This window comes from Neovison vison, chromosome 4, assembly GCF_020171115.1.
Source record: "Neovison vison isolate M4711 chromosome 4, ASM_NN_V1, whole genome shotgun sequence".
Classification (NCBI taxonomy): Eukaryota; Metazoa; Chordata; class Mammalia; order Carnivora; family Mustelidae; genus Neogale; species Neogale vison.
This window is the reverse complement of record NC_058094.1, coordinates 1,904,772-1,922,174: the sequence shown is the minus strand read 5'-3', so window position 1 is coordinate 1,922,174 and position 17,403 is coordinate 1,904,772. Positions and strand designations below refer to the sequence as shown.

Sequence of the window (17,403 nt, the reverse complement as noted above, 5' to 3'; positions counted from 1 at the left end):
TCCCTCCATTCCGCGCACCTGTCTCCGTGTCCCGACGTGTGCAGAAGCACCCAGCGACCTTCTGCAGCTCCAGCTGACGCCCACGTCACAGCCGCCTCCCTCAGCACAGTGGTGACCGCACGCCCGCGTTCTCAGCCCGCGCCGCCTTGATGACATCCTAGTGGCGCAGGAGGAAGCAGGGCCCGGCCGGGGAAGGGGCGGCGAAGGGGTCCGGGAGCAGCCGACCCCTGCGCCCTCTCCTCCAGAGCAAACCGGCTCCGTGGGCACATGGCCACCTTCAAGTCCGTCTGTCTGGGCAGCGGGTAGGCTCAGTCGGCTTTCCTATCCCTTCACAGGGCTGGCCCATTTGGAGGACTATTTTCAGGGTTTCCTTTGATTTATGTGAGTTCTTTATGTGTTAGTAATCTACCAGTTGGCTTTTTGCCGGTTTTTGCCGTGATCCTACCCCAAGGGATCACGCCAAGCTCCGCGTAATCACCTGCAGGCTCGTGTGTACCCCGCGGTGCTTGGCACACAGCAGGTCCCGAGTGATGGCAACGGCAGACGGGGGTCTCCGCCTGGCCCCAGCGTCCTGCCCAGAGCACCAGCCCAACCACGAGAGCCTTCCCGCGTCCCCCCGCAGAGGAGAGGGTGGGGTGCCAGCAACAGCCGGGCCTCGACAACGGTCAACAAATCAGGACCACGTAGGTCCTTCCCTGACGAAAATGCAATTAAGTAGACCTAGTTTTTAAGAAACAACTAGGGGGGGAAAAAAAACGGTTGGAAACAATGAACTATGGTTCTAAATAAATCCGAGGGGGGAAAACAGTAAAATAAATAAATAAAAAACAAACAATTCCTGAGTCAGAGAACAGATCATAATGGAAATAAGAAAACACAACCGAACCTTAATTTAAAAGCACTGCACACCCCTGAACGTCCAACAGCTACCAGTGACCACCCGCACACAACCTCAAGAGTTTTTACTGCAAAAGAACAAAAACTGAAGATAAATGACGTAAAATAAACATCCAGCTTAGGATCAGAAAATAAAACAGCTTCAACTCAAAGACAGAAGGAAGACGGGACACAAGTGCGAGCGGACAGCGACCCCCAGTAGGAGACCCCGGAGTCAGTTCTCCGGGAGACCGTAACGGCCACGCCTCAGTCAACACTGATTATAAAAAAAGGAAATAGGTAAAGTACAAATGAGCCGTTTGAAAAATAAAACAGAGGCTGTGATGTGGATACCGGGACCGTTAACAAAACAGCGGCACCACTACGGCGGGCCGTGAGCAGCCCTCGGCCTCCGCGACCGCCCGTGCTCGGGCAGGAGCCGCAGAGGGGGGCAGGCAGAGCCCGGCCGGGCCCGCGGCCACACCGCAGCGCTGCCCCGTCGACACCAGCGGCTACTGTGCACAGTCAAGTTCAATAAATCCGCGCATTTTAGCGAAGCAGACGTGTCTCAGAAAACGCAGTTTAGCAAAACGGACCCAAGAAGAAACGGAGAGCCGGACGCTGTTGACGACGGGAGAAGCGCTCGTCCCACAGCGCGCCGCGAAGGAAGCGCGGTTTTGTAGGCCTGGACGGTTTCAGAGCGAAACCCCAGAAACCCCTCAGGACCGTGCAGTCCCGCTCTTCAGAAGGCACGCGGGACAGGAGCGCGTCGCCCAGCGTCACGGAGGCTCCGGACAGCTCGGGAAGGCGGAGAGGAACGGGCACGTTGGGGGAGGAAAGAAGCTCCTTACACACGACCCCGTCCAAACACAACACCTGAGAGTCCCCAAATTCTTACAGTCGACAGGAGCTCAGAACGGCACAACGTGAAGCCAGCAGACAAAAACCGATGGCACTCCCCAGGAAAACCGTGGTTCCTTCCAGAAATTAACTTCTACAGAAAGAGAAACAAACGTCAAAACACTGGAGGCGAATCTCGAGCGTCAGAAAGACTTGAAGGGCCGGTCTGTCGACTGCTGCCGCGGGTCGTCCACGGCCCTGCCACGTGCCACGGAGCCACCAAGCCCTCAGAGATGCCCGGGTGCGTGGGACGCTCTGGCTATGCGCCCACGGAGCCCCCCCCCCGCAGAGGCACGGGCACGGGTCGACGGGAGGCGTGCTGCATCTGGGACTTGCCACGGAATGCCACGATGGCTGCCTGAGGTCACAGCGGCCGGACCGGCCACGGCGGACTCTGGATGAGGTCGAGGGGGCAGCACTGGGGACCGCTGCCTCCTCACGTCTGCTTCCCCGTGTTGGAGACTGTCCATATTTAGGAAGTCTAAAAACAAGGCATTTACAAACCAAAATCTCTGGACTAAGCTTTTTTAAGAAAACCAATTGTCGCAGACGTGTGCGAGCCACGAAGATTTGGCACGTGGAATGCTCGAGCGGTACCTCTCCTGATAGCAAAAATGTGGAGGGTTTTTTGTTAAACTCAATAAGGGACATATAAAGTCTTTATAATGAAAGTTATAAACCTTTACTGAAAACCGTGACAGAAGATTCGAGAAAGAGACGCACGTGCTCGTGCACTGGGAGCCCACGAACAGAACGGACGCCGGTCCTCGCCACGTTCACACCGCGGACGCACGGCAGCCGCAGCCCAAACTCCAAGCCTGACGAGGGGATGCTGAAATGTGTGTCTGAGCAAAGGGCCAAACACCCAAGACATGTCCGAGGGAAAACAAGAGAGCCACTTGCTGTGAAAAACATCAGAAACGCTAACTCTGAAAATTAAGGCGGAATTTTGCGCAGGAAAGGGAAAACGGACCGGGAGAACCGACACGGAAACGCCCTTCATCGCAGACCTCCCCCTGCGGGTCTGTAGGACGGGGACGGCGCTCGGAATAAACAGTCCAGGACCACGTGTGGTTGAGAGAGAAACATGGGGTCATGGGGCCCCCTCCCCGCACGCCACCCCACAGAGATCAGAGCCCGGGGACAGTGAGGACAGGCCCACAGACGGACACAGTCCCGTCAGCGTCTGAGGAGAGTACACGAGACACCAGGGTCCTCTGGTGTAGGGTTCATCACCCCGGACAGAGTCGCAGACCAGTCAGAAGAGACGTGCGCACTGGAGCGGGCCCCGAAGAGAACTCCGTGCCCCAGGAACACACACTCCGCACACCGAGAAGCCAACTGAAGAGACGCAGGGCGAGCAGACAGGGTCGCTCCTCCGGAGCACGTAAGGAAACCTGGCGAGCCAGTCAGATGACGGCAGATGGGAGTCCGCGGGAGGGCCAGCGGGTCCACGCCAGGGGTCGCCCCAGAAATGTAGATGAAAGCCCGAGGAGACCACGCGGGCCTCGGACTCACCCTCCAACACGGCCCCCACTCCGCCGGTGAGCCCGGGGCGCCAAGGGCATCCCAGGCAGTGCCAACAGCCCCCCACACTGCCACGGGCCACACACGCTCAGTGGCCCTCACACGTGGACCAGAACGGGTGCCACGCTGCCACGGAGAAGGAAAACAGAAGGGAACAGCGACTCACAGCATCAGGGACTCGGGAGCCGAACTAGCAAACAGCCGATAAGACAAACCCTGGGGTTCCATAAACAAAGTTCTGAGACACGCAAAGCCAGCAAGGTGTGGTGTGGGGACAGAGCCGGGTCAGCTAAACCCAAGAGAACAGCAAGGAAGCCCCAACACAGCCCTCAGGGCAAGGGCATCTGGGGAGAGGGCAGGCAACTTAGTGCTCTTCTGCCCTGTGCCAAAAGCATGGTACCTCCCTGGCCCCACAAGCCTCGGTTCCCTCCTCTGTATTTGCAAACTTAAGGCCTGCACCCCACAGTCATTAGGGAGACCAGGCCAGGCCGTCCATCCGCTCTGCCAGCGGCCAAGCCCCTGGGCACCGCTAGAGCAGCTCAGTACCCCCATGGAGGGCCGGCTTGGTGCCAGGAGGACCTCAGACACCCAGTCTGCCCCCCTCGGCAGGGCAGCCGCACCCAGAAAAGCCTCCCGTGCTGCTGACCCAGCCCCACACGCACAACCCCACCCCAGCCAAGGCTGGGGTCACCCACCCCTAGTGAGTGCGGAAGAACCCACCTACCCCTGCTGCCGTCACGCCAGGAGAGACCCGCCCACTGCCACCTGCCCCCCCCACCCGCCGCCAGCACTGCAAGCCGCTGTCATTACCTAGGGGTTGATAGCCTTGTCTGGAGGGTCCCCCGAAAGGGCTCCCCGGGCCACCACTGCCAGCGACGGATCCGTAGGACATCTTGTCACCGAGAGCAGGGCCTTCCCGCAGAGCTGGAGGAGACAAACCCGGGTCGGGAGGGAGGAGAGGAGTTAGTGCTCAGGTTCAGGGAGCCCTCGGGCCCCTGCCCGCCCCACCCACCAGCCCGCGCCACTTCCTCCTCACCCCAGGCGGCCCCAGGCCCACATCTCAGCTCAGCTGGGCTCCTCCCGGGCCCAGGCAGTGGCCCCACTGAGTCCCTTCAAGGTGCCCCCTTGTCCCACTGTCCCGTGTGGGGACAGGCACTGGGAATAACCTCTTGAAGACTGTGGTGGTCCCAAGCAGAGCCCCAGGGCCCCGTGCTCTCCCCTGCAGACACCCACCCCCACCGAGCTGAGAACCCGGGGCTTGAGCCACCTGCCCCCCACAGCTCCAGCTCAGTCCTTCTGAGCCACACAAAACAGCAGACGGCCAGGGACAGGCTGCCGGGGCTGAAACCACCTTCACACGGTCCCTACGGAGCTGCGACAAGACAATGACCATCCCCGGCCTCGGGTCCTCATCCACAAAGCCAGGGTACTGACAGGACCTGCTCCCAGGCCGGCCGTACAGAGCGGGTGATGCGCACTGATGGTGGCACAGAAACCACCGCCTGTCTCGGCGCCTGAGATGGCTCGCATCCCACCCACCGGATCGCCTCCGCCCGCGAACTGCGGCTCCGGGATGGCGGGGATGGGACGTCTCCAGCCTGACAAGGGCCCCTGGGGCCCCCCAGGGTCACTGGTTTTCTGGGTGTGTCTGCACGGGGGCCACTGGACGCACAGGGACTTGCCCAGCGTCTCCTGACAGGCCACACATTCCCGACGCCACGCAGCGCTCCCAGCGGGCCGGGCGGGGCTGTCCGCACCCGCGGTTCGACTCAGCCGGACCCCGGTGAGCTCGGGGGCGGCGGGAAGCAGGCCCAAGTCCCCGGGGTCGGGGGGAGCCTGCACCCCCGCGGCGAGGACTCACCCAGAACCCCAGAGAGCTATGGCTTACGTGGGTAACATCTGCCAATATTTACCACATGAGAAATTAAAAAGAAGTTTTGAAGATATATTGCTCTGCTTCAAAGTGACAAGAAACCCATTACACATTAAATTGACGTCTTCACGGAACAGAGCCGCATTCTCCCGGACGAAACCATTCGGCGCGAAGAGCCAGAGCGTCTGATTCTTGGCGACTCTCTCAGCGGCTCGAAAGACACGCTGGTTCTCACGCCTGCTTCCGGTCAGCTGTGACGCGACACTGGCCCGAGCGTAGGACAGAATCCGGCCGCACAGAGGGGAGTTGTCTGCAGGGGCTGCTGTGGACCCGACAGGGACTCGGGGACCCCCAGGGATGCCCAGAGTCTGCACACTCTGGGGACCCCTGGGGAAAGCATGTGGTGTTCCTTCCACGGGTCCCAGGCACCCGCCTGCCTGGGCCGCACCAGGAACACATCAGATGAGGAGACGGAGCCCAGGACTCGGGGGACGCAACGTGCAGAAAGCAGCGCCGGGAAGGATGGAGTAAAAGGGTAAGCATGCAGCGGGCACCCGGAGCCCCGGGCACAGGCCCGCACGTCCCCACACGCCTTACACAGGCTCACACTCCGTCCACACGAAGACTGAAAGGAGGCCCCGCTGCTGCCTCACGCGCAGACGAGGACACTGAGGCACGAGGGATGGGGCACCCAAGGCCATGCAGCTGGCGGCTGGCAGAGAAGGGCTCGGGATCCGGCAGGGCGACCCTGGTGCCCGTGATCTCACGGCACGGCCCCTCGCCCCCATCCCGGGAGACAGGAGGCGCTGCCCAACACCCAGCAGGCCGCTGCCGGCGCCCAGAAAACACACACGCAGGCTCTGAGCAAGGGTGTGGTGGGCGCGGAAGTGCGGAGCTCAGGGGGAGGGGGCTGGGACAGCGTGGGGGACGCCACCGAGGGAGCGGAAAGAAAGACCAACAGGCCAGGACCAACTGTGCCGCCCCGTCCGGGGGACAGCAACCATGGGGACACAAACACGCCCAGGGAAGGGGACGCACGACCCAGAGCTCATGGCCGCGGAGCGGAGCGCTGGGAGGGGCCTGCCCTGCAGGGCACACGGCCCACAAAGACAGCACCAAAACCTCAGCAGCCCCAAGCGGCACAGGAGACGCTTCCAGACAGGGATCGGGCCCTTCTCTGTCCTTCCAGGGGAGGGCGCAGGTCGTGCCCCGCCCAGCACAGGTGATCCAGGAAACAGCTGGGGCCGCCTGCAGCAGGAGCAAGGGGAGGTCCCGGGGCAGACGCTGTGCCCAAGCTGGGGGAGTGACCGGCTGGCAGGGTGGCCAAAGGTTCCAGAGAGACTCCCTCGGGGAGAGAGGGAAGACGGTGGCATCGGGACACGACCAGGCTCCAGGGAAACGCAGTGAGCGGGAAGGGAGGACGATCCAGGTTCACCACGCGATCCGGCCCGCAGCGGCCCGGTCGTTAGGGAAGGCCTCCTCCACCTGCCACGGACGGCGCAGCCCGGAGGGGGCCCGGGGGAGCGAGGGGCAGCGGACGAACGTGCGTGTGCTCGGGTGTGCCTGCGCAAGTGCTCCAGCACGTGGGGACACGTGGGCTCAGGAGCTGCGTGTGTGCGGGTCTGCACGTGCGTGCGTGTGTGAGCACGTGTGTGTGAGCGCGTGTGTGAGCGCGTGCATGAACGCACACGTGAGTCCTCACCCTGCACGCCGACAGGCCAGGTGGGCAGCAGCAGTGAGGGACGGAGCCCGGGACCGAGGGCAGCGCCTGCCATCCACAGGTCCGCGGGCTCAGGCGCAGCTAACTCGGGAAGGAGAAAGGGCTGCTTTGTGTCAAACGCCCGCGAAGGGCTCATTTTTCCTCCAAACTTCAGACGTGATTCATCTTGGCACACCAAAGCTTCATTCTAAAACTCCAGAGAGACCATCATCCAGAGAAAGGAGTCTGGAAACAGAGCAGCAGGCTGCGGGGGTGTCCGCCTTGACCGGCTTGCCCAGGCGGGGACCCAGCACCCTCCTCCGATGTCGGCCGGGCGGCCCCAGAGTGGCCGTGTTGTCCTAGAAGGGCGACGAGGAGCCTGGGCGGGCACCTGGGAGGCCGGGACACAACTCGGCAGATACACCTGTGTCCACCGTGTCCAGTGTGAACGCGGTGGCCTGGTCCTGGCCTTGGGGACGTGAACGTTAGTTGGGAGTCAGCCAGAGTGTCCCATGATGAGGGCTCCAACGGGAGGGTGCAGGGGCCGGGGGACCTGGGGGCAAGAACCCGGACAGGCCGGGTCTGGTAGCCCCCGAGGAAGCAGCTCAAGCCACATCCACGCGGAAGCAGGAAGGAGCTGGCCACCCGGCTTTGAAGGGAGACGCGCGGCACAGCCCAAGGACGGGAGGGCAGCACGCACACTGCAGTGACCAGCACCGACAGCAGGAAGTGACAGAGGCCGGGTGCACAGCGCTAGGGACTCTCGCAGCCCAAGAGGTCTCCATGCGCCCAGCACAGGAGGGCGGGCAAAAGAAAGGGACAGAGGGGCCGAGGCGGCTTCCCTCAGTGGCGTCCGGGCACGGGAAGGGCAATGAGTGGCTGGTCTATGGAGGCAGGAAGGAGAGAAGACTTCCAGCCGCCACCCGTCTGACTTGCGATCCAATTTGCTGTGCCCAGAGCACATGTCCACGCTGTGTGGGAGATAGAGGTGGCCCACGGCCCGAGCCACAGAGAGGCACCCCAACTTGGGGTACAGAAACACGAAATGCCAGCACCCAGCCCCTGCCTGCCGCCTTGCACCCGGCCCAGCTGGCCACTCGGCGCCCTGAGCCCCTGGGGGGCCCGGCACCGGCAGAGAGTGAGGGGCCACCGGCTCGCCCCAAGGCTCCCCGGGTGCCCCGTGCCTGGGCTGTGCCAGCTGCTTCCTCCATGCCGCTCTTGCCCACCCAGCCACAGCCAGTTCACGGCCCGGCTCTCCTGCAAGCAAGGGCGGGCAGTGAGCAGAGCCAGATGAGAAGGGAGGGGGCAGCTAGACAAAGGAAGTTGGAGCCACTGGTGGCCCGGCTGGGCGGAAGCTGCATGAGGGCCCGGCCGGAGGGCGGGACAGATGCCGCCGGGCTGCAGTGCCCAGGAATAGCCCTGGACCGCCCCAGAGGGGTAGGCCGGAGGCCACAGGAACAAGGTCGGCTCCCAAGGAGGCCTCCCACTGGGCAGCTTCCTTGAGCCAGGCCTGCCAGCCTCCTCTGGCCCTGTGCCCCCGGGGCTGGCGCAAGGCTCTTCCCCGGCCACCTCCCCACGCCCCCTGCCAGCAGCAGCCTGGAGGGGGCCATCAGTCCTGGCACGACCCAAATCCTGCTCTTTGGGCAGCAGAGGAAGCGAAGGTGCCAGGGAACGCCCCAGCAACGCGGCCCTGCCCCCAGAACAAAGCCCCTTGGCCCAGGAGGAAGTCAGACGGACAGCAGGACGTCACTGGACCCCGGTCAGGAGGGAGCACCCGGATACAGCTCTAGGCTGGGCTCCAGTGACCTGGACTCTGGGGCCAGCCCTGAGACAAGGCCGCTTCTGCCCCAGACGGGCTCCCAAGCAGGACACGCCCCTGCCTACAGCTTTCCGCCATCGGCCTGGGGCGCTCAGAGGCAGTGAATTCCGGAGACTACGGATGAACCTCCTGGCAGCAGACACAGAACGGTCTTTTCTAGACTGGGGTGCCCTAGAACAGACCCTGCTTCCTGCAAGCTGAAGGGGACCCCAGAGACGGAAAGCAGGTCCTTCCCGGGGGGGTCCGTTTCTCATCCGTAACATGGGCGCTGCCCGGCCCTCAGAGGACCAGAGGGAGGAATGAATCAGTTCATCTCGGCCTTGGTCCAGTGGACCTGACCTGCACCGTGAAGGAGACACAGCAAAATCAGCATCACACAGTGCCCTCGGGGACCTCCTGCTCCAGCTGGGCACAGACAAGGAGGGGTGACACGCCGTCATGTGGACCTTCACCCCGCGCACCCGGCCTCAGTCCACACAGACCTCGCCCTGCCAGCAGCCCTGGCGACCTGCCCTCCGGCCTGAGCTCTGGCCTGGGCTGCTGTCCTTCACCCGAGTCCTCCCTCCTCTCTGCCCGGCACCAACCCCAGGGCTCCCCCTGCTCCCCCTGCCCTGCCTTTCCTCCCCACCCTTGCACCACCACAACCCCCAGGTTACCCCTGCTTTCACGGGAAGACCTCGCCAGCTCCCTCCCACCATCCCGGCCCGCCCTAGACACACGGTGAGCCCCCTCGGGCCACACCGCCGGGCCACAGCCCCGACCACGGGCTTGTTCTGCTGCTCTGCCGCTCAGTGTCCTTTCGGTCTCACCCACCGAACCAGAGCGAGCAGAGCCGGCTCGGAGCAGAGTCACAGGACGCGGCCCACACCCGGAGAAGCGCCGACACAGAGAGCGGCCACAGGCACCCGCGCTCCTCGGCGCCTCCCGTGTGCCGAGTGTCAGCAGGGGGAGACACACGCGGCGCTCCAGAAGGAAAGCTGGCCGCCCCCCACCCCCGGATCCCCTGCTAGGAACCACCGTCTGCTCACCTGGGGGCCCGCGGAGAGGAGACCTGCAGCCCACACCGCCCGGCACTGCTCCCCGGGCCCAGCCGCCAACCCCGGGAGGCCCAGGGCTGCGTTGCTTAGAGACCACAGCGCTGCCCCAAGGAGGGCAAGGTGAGCCCACGGGGATGCCCGGTCCCGCCCCCACAGCTCCGGGCGGCTGAGCGGCCCAGACGGCCTGATGGGAGGGCCGCGCGGACACCACGCGTCAGCCTTGCGAGAGCCGTCGGGGGACTGCCGCCACCTGGACCCACACCTCCCTCCAAGGGCTGCTGCCTACAGGCCCACGGACACGTGTCAGCCACCTGGGGTGCTCGAAAGCCAAACCAGCCTGAGAGCCTGGATGAAGGCCTCGACGTCACCAGACTTGGGGCCGAGGCCGGTCACACTGGACAGCAAGACAGGACTGACACACGGAAGACATCTAGGCTGCGTATGTGGTTGCGGGGGCCGCGGAGAAGGCCGGACGGCGATCATGGGCTCGTGGGAGGGGTGGAATCCCCTGGGCTGGGGATGCCCAGATCTAATCAAACCCACATTTTTAATATAAGAAAACCAAACTCAGAGAGAGAAAGTGACTTCTTCCAAATCACAGGCACAGGCAGGATCTCGGAGCAGCCACCGCCCATCGACCCGCGGTCACGGCAGCAGCTCCCGCCCACCCCTCCCCAGCCCTCTCTCGGCAGCAGCTCTGGGCTCAGGTCCACCTCACGGAGGGCTTCCTGCTGGACCACGAGCCTTGCCCTCACCCCTCCCTCACCCCAGCATCACCTCTGCCCCGACGGGAGCTTGGAAGCGCATGTGAACTCCGTGCTCAGCGTGCACAGACACAGACCGCGTGTGTGCGACATTTGTGACCTGCCAGCTTGGCCCCCGCACGGCCGCTCACAAGCTCTGCCCCGTGGACACGAACACGACCCTGAGACGAGAGTGTCGCCTCCGCGTTCCCTGCCCAACAGCATCCCCGCGCTGTGCCTGTGTGAGAGGCCGTGGAGCCCGGGACCCCGGAGCATCGCGGCTGCAGCTCCCGGTCAAGCCGTGCAGAAGGAAACACGTGCGTGTGCACATAGACGCGCGGAAGGACGAGCCACTGCGGGGAAGGGGGCTGTGGCACGCGCAGCGCGCCCGCTAATCTGGAGACTCTTGTTTAATCTAAAATTACTGTGTCCGAAAATATTAAGTTAAAAATAAAATTAAAACTCACTGCAGACTTTTTTAAACTCTAGAAGTAAGTCTGTCCGGAAGGTACAAGATCTGAACACAGAGGACTGAGCGTGTCTTGAACAAAAGGCGAGCCAAGGTGCCCCGTGTCCGCGGATGGGCGCTCGAGGCGCGGGGAGGAAGGTCCCGTGTCGGCACGGACACAGTTTAAACGCTTCCTAAAACTAAGAAGTCCCTCCCATTTTAAGCACAAGCCACTAAACAACTCTTAGGGAAAAAAAGAAAAAAAATACTAAAATTAAGAGAATTCTAAAAAGAAAATAAAAACCGCAAAAGTGAAAACCCTGCGAAAGAATGGTGATCAGGTACCTTTCAAGCAGCGATCAGAGGAAATTCGTTACGCTACATGTCTCGTGACAAAAGGTGAAAGCAAACTCATTTCTCAGCTGGAAGGTTTAGGAAAAGGCACACGGCACCGTCTTCTGAGAGCAGCTCGCTCAACGCCTGCCCCGCAGGGGCTCTGAGCGCGGAGGGCGGCACCCGGGAACGGCGTCTGCTTGGGTGGCCGTCACCCATGCGCCCTTGGCTGGGAGGGGCCACGGCCCTGCCGTCTGTCACCACAGCCCGGGAGCCCAAAGCAGCTCGCACGCCAGGAGGCTACGCCGAGGGGGCTGTGTGGGAACACGGCCATTCCCAAGACCCGCTGCGTCCCCCACATCCCCCTTCCCACGAGCTCAGTCCGGTTTCCCGTCACTCACAGCCCAAGATTCTTTAATGAATAAACCTATGCTTTAAAAAAGTTCAAGAGAAACAATACACTAATCCAAGAGCAACCAAAGAAAAGAAACAACACAGATAAACTTAAGCATTAATATGGCAGAAGACAGAAAGCAGCAGCCCTAACTTACAAAGCAAAATCCAGTTTCCTAAAACACTCACGAAGACGACGGCCCGGGAGTGAGCGCACTCAAGCAGAGAGAGCGGAAACACGCGTGTGCGACCTGGAACGTTCCAAGGGAAGAGTCGCCCGGAGCCAGAGCTCAGGTTAAGGCAGCCTACGGCCCCACGTGCAAATCCCTGTGCAAATCAGGTGTCAAACCCCGAGGAAAGGGGTTCCGTCTTAGGAAAGCGCAGTCTGCCGAAAGCGACCCACGGGAGGCAGCCTAAACAGACGAACCCGGAGAGAAGAAACAGAAACAGTTACCGCGAAGCCACCCGCAGCGACACCAGGGCCAGATGGCGGAGCGGGGGTCCCACCACGTCCCCAGCGCTCCGACGAGCATTCCGGGTCGCCAGTGGTGAGGGAGGCGTCCTGACGCTTTGTAACGAAGTGTGTGTAGCTCCGGTCCCCGAGCCCGAGAAGCGCCGTCCAAACACAAATGGCAAACAGCTTCGGCATGGACGCAAGAGCACCAAACAGAGCCCTAAAGGGCAAAACTCAGAACCCCGCTCCGTACTGTCCCAGGAACGTGAGGCATGTCCGCTGTCCAGAAGTCCACCAGCCCAACAGACCACACCACTAACGGACCAAAGGCAAAGACTTCCAGACCTCCCACAGGCGACAACCACATTTCTGATGCAAGAGCTGAAAAACTTTCTAGAAATGATCAAATAAACACCAGTTAGCTAAAATGTCCAGAAGGTGGCCTGGGCGCCTCCACACCCAGCACCACCCAACTCTGCTCTGGAGGCAGCGGCCAGCGCCCCTGGACAGCAGGGGTCATCGCTAGACGACAGAGGGCTGGAAGCAACGGTCCCTTGTGGCCGCTGGCCCAACGGCACACTCGCCAAATGCACACAGGACGCCGTGAGTCCGAGCCGTGGGCCGAGCAGCCGGCGAGGGGCTCACAGAGAGCAGCAGCCGCTGCACACACAGACGCCCGGCGAGAGGCCAGGCGGGCAGAGAAACCCCATTCGCAGCGGCAACGACGAAGCCCGCACACGTGGAACCGACTTCCACGCACGTGGAGGCAGACAGGAAGCACCGGTCACGGGGAACCTTAGAACGCCCCACGACGCCAGAGAGCCGGCCCCAGTGCTCGGACCGGACGCCCAACCTCACGAAGACGTGCTTCTCCACCCCGATAACACCACCAGCGAGCATCCTTCCAGAGCTGGGCGGGCTGGCGGGGAGGTCCGTGGGAAACCACAGGACGAGGGCAAACAGCCCCGCAGAAGGGATCACTCTCCCCGGACCTGCTCATCCCCGAGAAGGGCGCGCGGGCCCAAGCGGCGACACGCGCAGGTCTGGACACATCCTGCGGACCGGGGGGGTCTCACACGGAAACGGTGCGCGTGCGATTCCACTTTCCAGGACCGACCCGAAGAAGCAGAGCCGCGCGAACAGAGAGCAGGCAGGAGGCTGCAGAGGCTAGGCGCGGAGGGGTCTGGGGATGGACCACTCGGGCTGTGCCGTTTCTTCTAGGCTGGCGGGAATGTTCTGGAACTGGAGAGTGACAGTGGACACACAACTCTGTGCACAGACCGAAACCACACAACACTCCTTCCAAACGGCGGACTTCCAGGCATGCGAATTCTCTCCCCACAACCACCGGAATCTTCTACAACTGAAACTCCGTGCACCAACACATACAGCAGCGAGTGCGGACGTCTGAAGACAGAGCGGCCGGGTCCAACCAAGGCAGGACCGTCCGATAAGCGGCGCTGGGACATCTGGTGGCCGCGGGGGAGGACAGAGCGGTCCAGGCCCACCCCAGTAAAAAGAACACGTTCCTAAAGGCCCGTGGCTATCTGGGTGCAAGATCAAGGGTCTGCGGAAATGCGACCGTGGGCTCCTCGAGCCATGTGCGGAGGGTCTCCCAAGCAGGACACAACATCCAAAGGCTGCGAAAGGAAAGGCCACCCACAGGATGGGCCCGCCGCCCCCTCCTCACCCAGGCCTCCGAGAGCAGGCGCTGCCCACGGCCCCACCGCCCAGGGACGCTCAGGGAGGACACTGGCTCCGCGGAATGTCCTCTCACTGTCCTCACTGGGCCGCCTCCCCGCTCACCAAGGCCAGCCAGCGTGTCCTGTGGGCTCATCAGGGCCCGGCCCCACCCCTGCGTCTGGTTTCTCCCTGCTCTGCTCCTTCGGGCCGCCCAGCCACTCGGACCCCCACCTTCTTCCTGGCACTTTGCCCCTACCCTGGCCGGGGTGCGGTGCCACGAGAAGAAAAGAGAGCGGAGGGCAGGCCCAGGACCGGGTCCCTGGGAGGAGCACCCTCTGGTCTCTGAAGCGGCCACAGGGCGCAGACCCAGCTGGGGGCTCCTCGGGGGCCCCAGCCCGTCACGGCACAGCGCCACCGTCTTAAGGGCCCTGGGAGCCCAAGGCCCCACTGGGCCAGGCTCACACGAGTAGGAGGGGGAGCCAACACCCAACCCAGGAGGGAGGCAGGGGAGGGCCGTGACTCCAGGACTCTCCCCCCAACATTCCACCCGACCCCCAACTTGCCCAAGACACCAGGACAGCGTGAAGACAGCGCAGTCACGGTTGCCCTCCAGGAGGAGGCCAGGGCGGGCTTCGGAGCTCCTTCCAGGGCTGCCCCTCAGCCACGGTCCCCCAGGTCCTGGCCGGCTGCTGCAGGAGCCTGGGCTGGCGACAGGCGGGAACTGTGACAGCGGGAGACCCCGAGACCACCACGCAGCAGTTCTGAGAGTCACCACATCACCAGCCCCTCTGCTGCGCCAGGGTCTGCCCTGGCACAGGGACGCCAGGGAGGGCGGGGCCGAGGGGGCAGGCCCGAGGGGGAGGTGTGTCGGGGGCGGGGCCGGGAGGGCAGGGCCCAGGGAGGGCAGGGGGAGGTGGAGGAGGGCCCGCGGCGAAGGAGGGGTGGAGGGCAGCTGCGGGGACACAACCCAGCCCCGCTGGCTGAGGCTCCGAAGATGGACAACCTGGGCTGACCCGCTGCTGAGGGAGCCCAGCAGGCACTGTGGCCCCAGCAGGCAGAGACAGACGGAGGACAGGGAGGGAGGGAGGAGTCACGCAGGCAGGAGAGGGGACCGGCAGGATCAAACGGCCGACGGCCCTTGCAGTCTGCAGCGAATGGGCGGCTGAGCACAGCAAAGCAGGGCGTTAGCTCCAAATCCACGGACACAGACACGTTAGAAGACCACAGCCCGGCCGCTGGGAACCGGCTTCCAAGCACAGCCCTTCAGAAGTGGGAGACCCCTGACCCGCAGGTCCCTCAGTGAAAACAGTTTGCAACGGGAAAGATGCTCCAGTGGGCACAGAGAGGCCAGACCGCGAGGGGACCCCCGGGGCCTCACACCCTGCCCTCAGGGGGCCTGGGAAGGTGTCCTCCCCCACCAGACTGCTGCGGCCCACACATCCATGCCGGACAGGACCTGCGGGACAGACACCGGGCAGGTGCCCCAACACCGGGAGCTCCGGGGCCCCTTGGCCCAGGGAGGCAGCAGCCTGAGTGGAAAGACAAAGCCAGGACTTGCCTCCACAGGCCCGCATTGCGTGACCTCCCCGGAGGGCGGCCCCGTCAGCAGACGACACGCCCGGAGCTACCCAGCACCAAGCCCTGTTCCAGGTGCTGTAACACACCACTTGGGGCTCCTGGGCACCCACAGGGGTCTCTGGATCCAGGGGCCCCAGGAAGACATGGGCAAGTCTCCCAGCTGTGCCCTGGAGGGACCTGGCCTAGCCTGTGCCTGTGGGGGCAGGGGGCAGGGGGCAGGGGGCAGGGGAGGGCCACCACAGTGCAGGGCCATATGGGTGGCAGTAGGCCTGCCCCCGCCCCTGGGCCGCTAAGTGCCTGCGAGAAAGAGGAAGGTGGGCTGGCGGAGGAGGAGACGGGCGCCCGGCAGGACGGGCCCTGGGGTGGGCAGCAGCTGGCTCTGCCCCTCAGGATGTGCCTGGCAGCTGCCGGCGCAGGGCCAGCCCACTGGGCGTCCTGGCCACGCCTCCTGGCCAAGCCCACTGCCCAGTCTGTGATAGCGCACTCGGCAGCCGCGCAAAGCCGTGGTCCTTAAAGGAACAAGTCAAGTCATTCCCGCTAAAAACAGCACCGTGCCTGCCCGTCCACGTCCCAGGAAGAGCAGCAGGGCCTTAAAAGCCAGTGCCTGCTTCCCACCCACACACGGGGGTCCCCAGGCAGGAGACGCGGCTCGGTCCCCCCTAGGCCGGGGTGCAGACAGCAACTAGAGCATGGCATGGACAGAGGAAGGGAGGAGGAGGGACGCCCAGCAGGACGCTTGGGACCTGCTCCCTCTACATGATGGGGTGAGAGGAAATGGCAGGTGCCACCAGGTCTGAGTCCCCAGTCCCCAGTCTGCCCACAAGGAAGGCCTGCTCTGTGCAGGGAGCCCTGAGAACCCCACGGGTGGCCCAGGAGAAGGGCAGGGTGAGGGGAGAAGCCAAGGACCAGGGGCTGCCAGATGCAGGAGCCCCGGGGCCACAGCCTTGGGGCAACGAGCTTCCGGTCCAAAGGAAGACTTACGAACCCACCCCCGACACCCATGGCAGAAAGCCCACCTCCCCCCGGGAAGCAGCAGCTTCGGGCCGCCCCGTTGGGACCTGGGCTGGGCAGGGATGCAGCCAAGGACAGGGGTCAAGGACAAGTGGGCTTCAGGAGCTCACCCATGTGGCCACCGCACAGGGCCTCGCCCAAGTCACAGCCCTCGGCAAGGACCTGGCGCACGAGGCGGGTGGAAGCCTCACCTGAGCTCACACAGGCTCCAAGGAAGGAGCCCCCCCACCCCGAGCCTGTCCCCGTCCCTTCCAGGAGCCGGTGCTCGGACAGACCTACGAGCCGGTTCCCCAGCTCGCAGCCTAGACCAGAATAGCCCAGGGGGACGGGAGGCTGAGGTTGAAAAACAAGTCAGAAGTAAGACAACAACGCAACGTCACATACACACAGAGAAAGCAGGTTTGGCAGCACATCAGACAAACAAACAAAAAGCTTCGGTAAATTAAAACGCAACACGGGCAGAACCAGGAGACCACCAGCACGTAGAAACAGGCGCCACGAACGGGACAAAGGCTGCTCCCGTTCGCGTGCGACGCACTCGTACAAAATGAGTTTTAAACACATTCGAGGTGCCGTGAACACGCGAGGACAGCGCGGTCGCCGCGAGGAGGACACGGGCACGGCCACTGCGGGAGGAGCCACGGAAGAGCAGCCTGGGGCGCCCGGGCGCGGCGGGAACGCCGGGACAGCGCCCTGGGATGCTGGCGGCAGGAGGCAGCCCGCACCCCGCCTGCACGCCCGCCGGTCGGACGGGAGCGGCTCGGAAACATGCAAAATAAACGACACAACCCAGAAACAGCCAAGACACCCAACGGCGAAGAGCCACGTGTGTACGGGCCCCCTAAGGCCGAGGACGGCATCGTGACCCTCAACAGCCTTGACAGTACACGTTCAGCTGCCGGGGAGACGGGCCAGCTGGAGAGAACCGAGCCGGACGCGCTCCCTTCAGTCACCCCGAGGCGCGGGCGGAGTGCGGTCTGCTTGTGGGAGCCCCCGCCGGGGACACCTGCCGCACGGTTCTGTGTAAAG

At 63.5% G+C, this 17,403-nt stretch overlaps 1 protein-coding gene across 5 annotated transcripts in view; it reads right to left on the bottom strand.

The window, feature by feature from the left end:
• TSNARE1 (t-SNARE domain containing 1) overlaps positions 1–17,403 on the bottom strand; it is a 90,507-nt gene that overhangs the window by 54,864 nt on the left and 18,240 nt on the right. For all 5 annotated transcript variants that reach the window (XM_044244864.1, XM_044244863.1, XM_044244860.1 and 2 more), the window contains exon 2: positions 4,114–4,227. In XM_044244864.1, coding sequence (XP_044100799.1) covers positions 4,114–4,195 — 82 coding nt within the window. In that variant the 5' untranslated portion in view covers positions 4,196–4,227. The remainder of the gene's footprint in view (positions 1–4,113; positions 4,228–17,403) is intronic.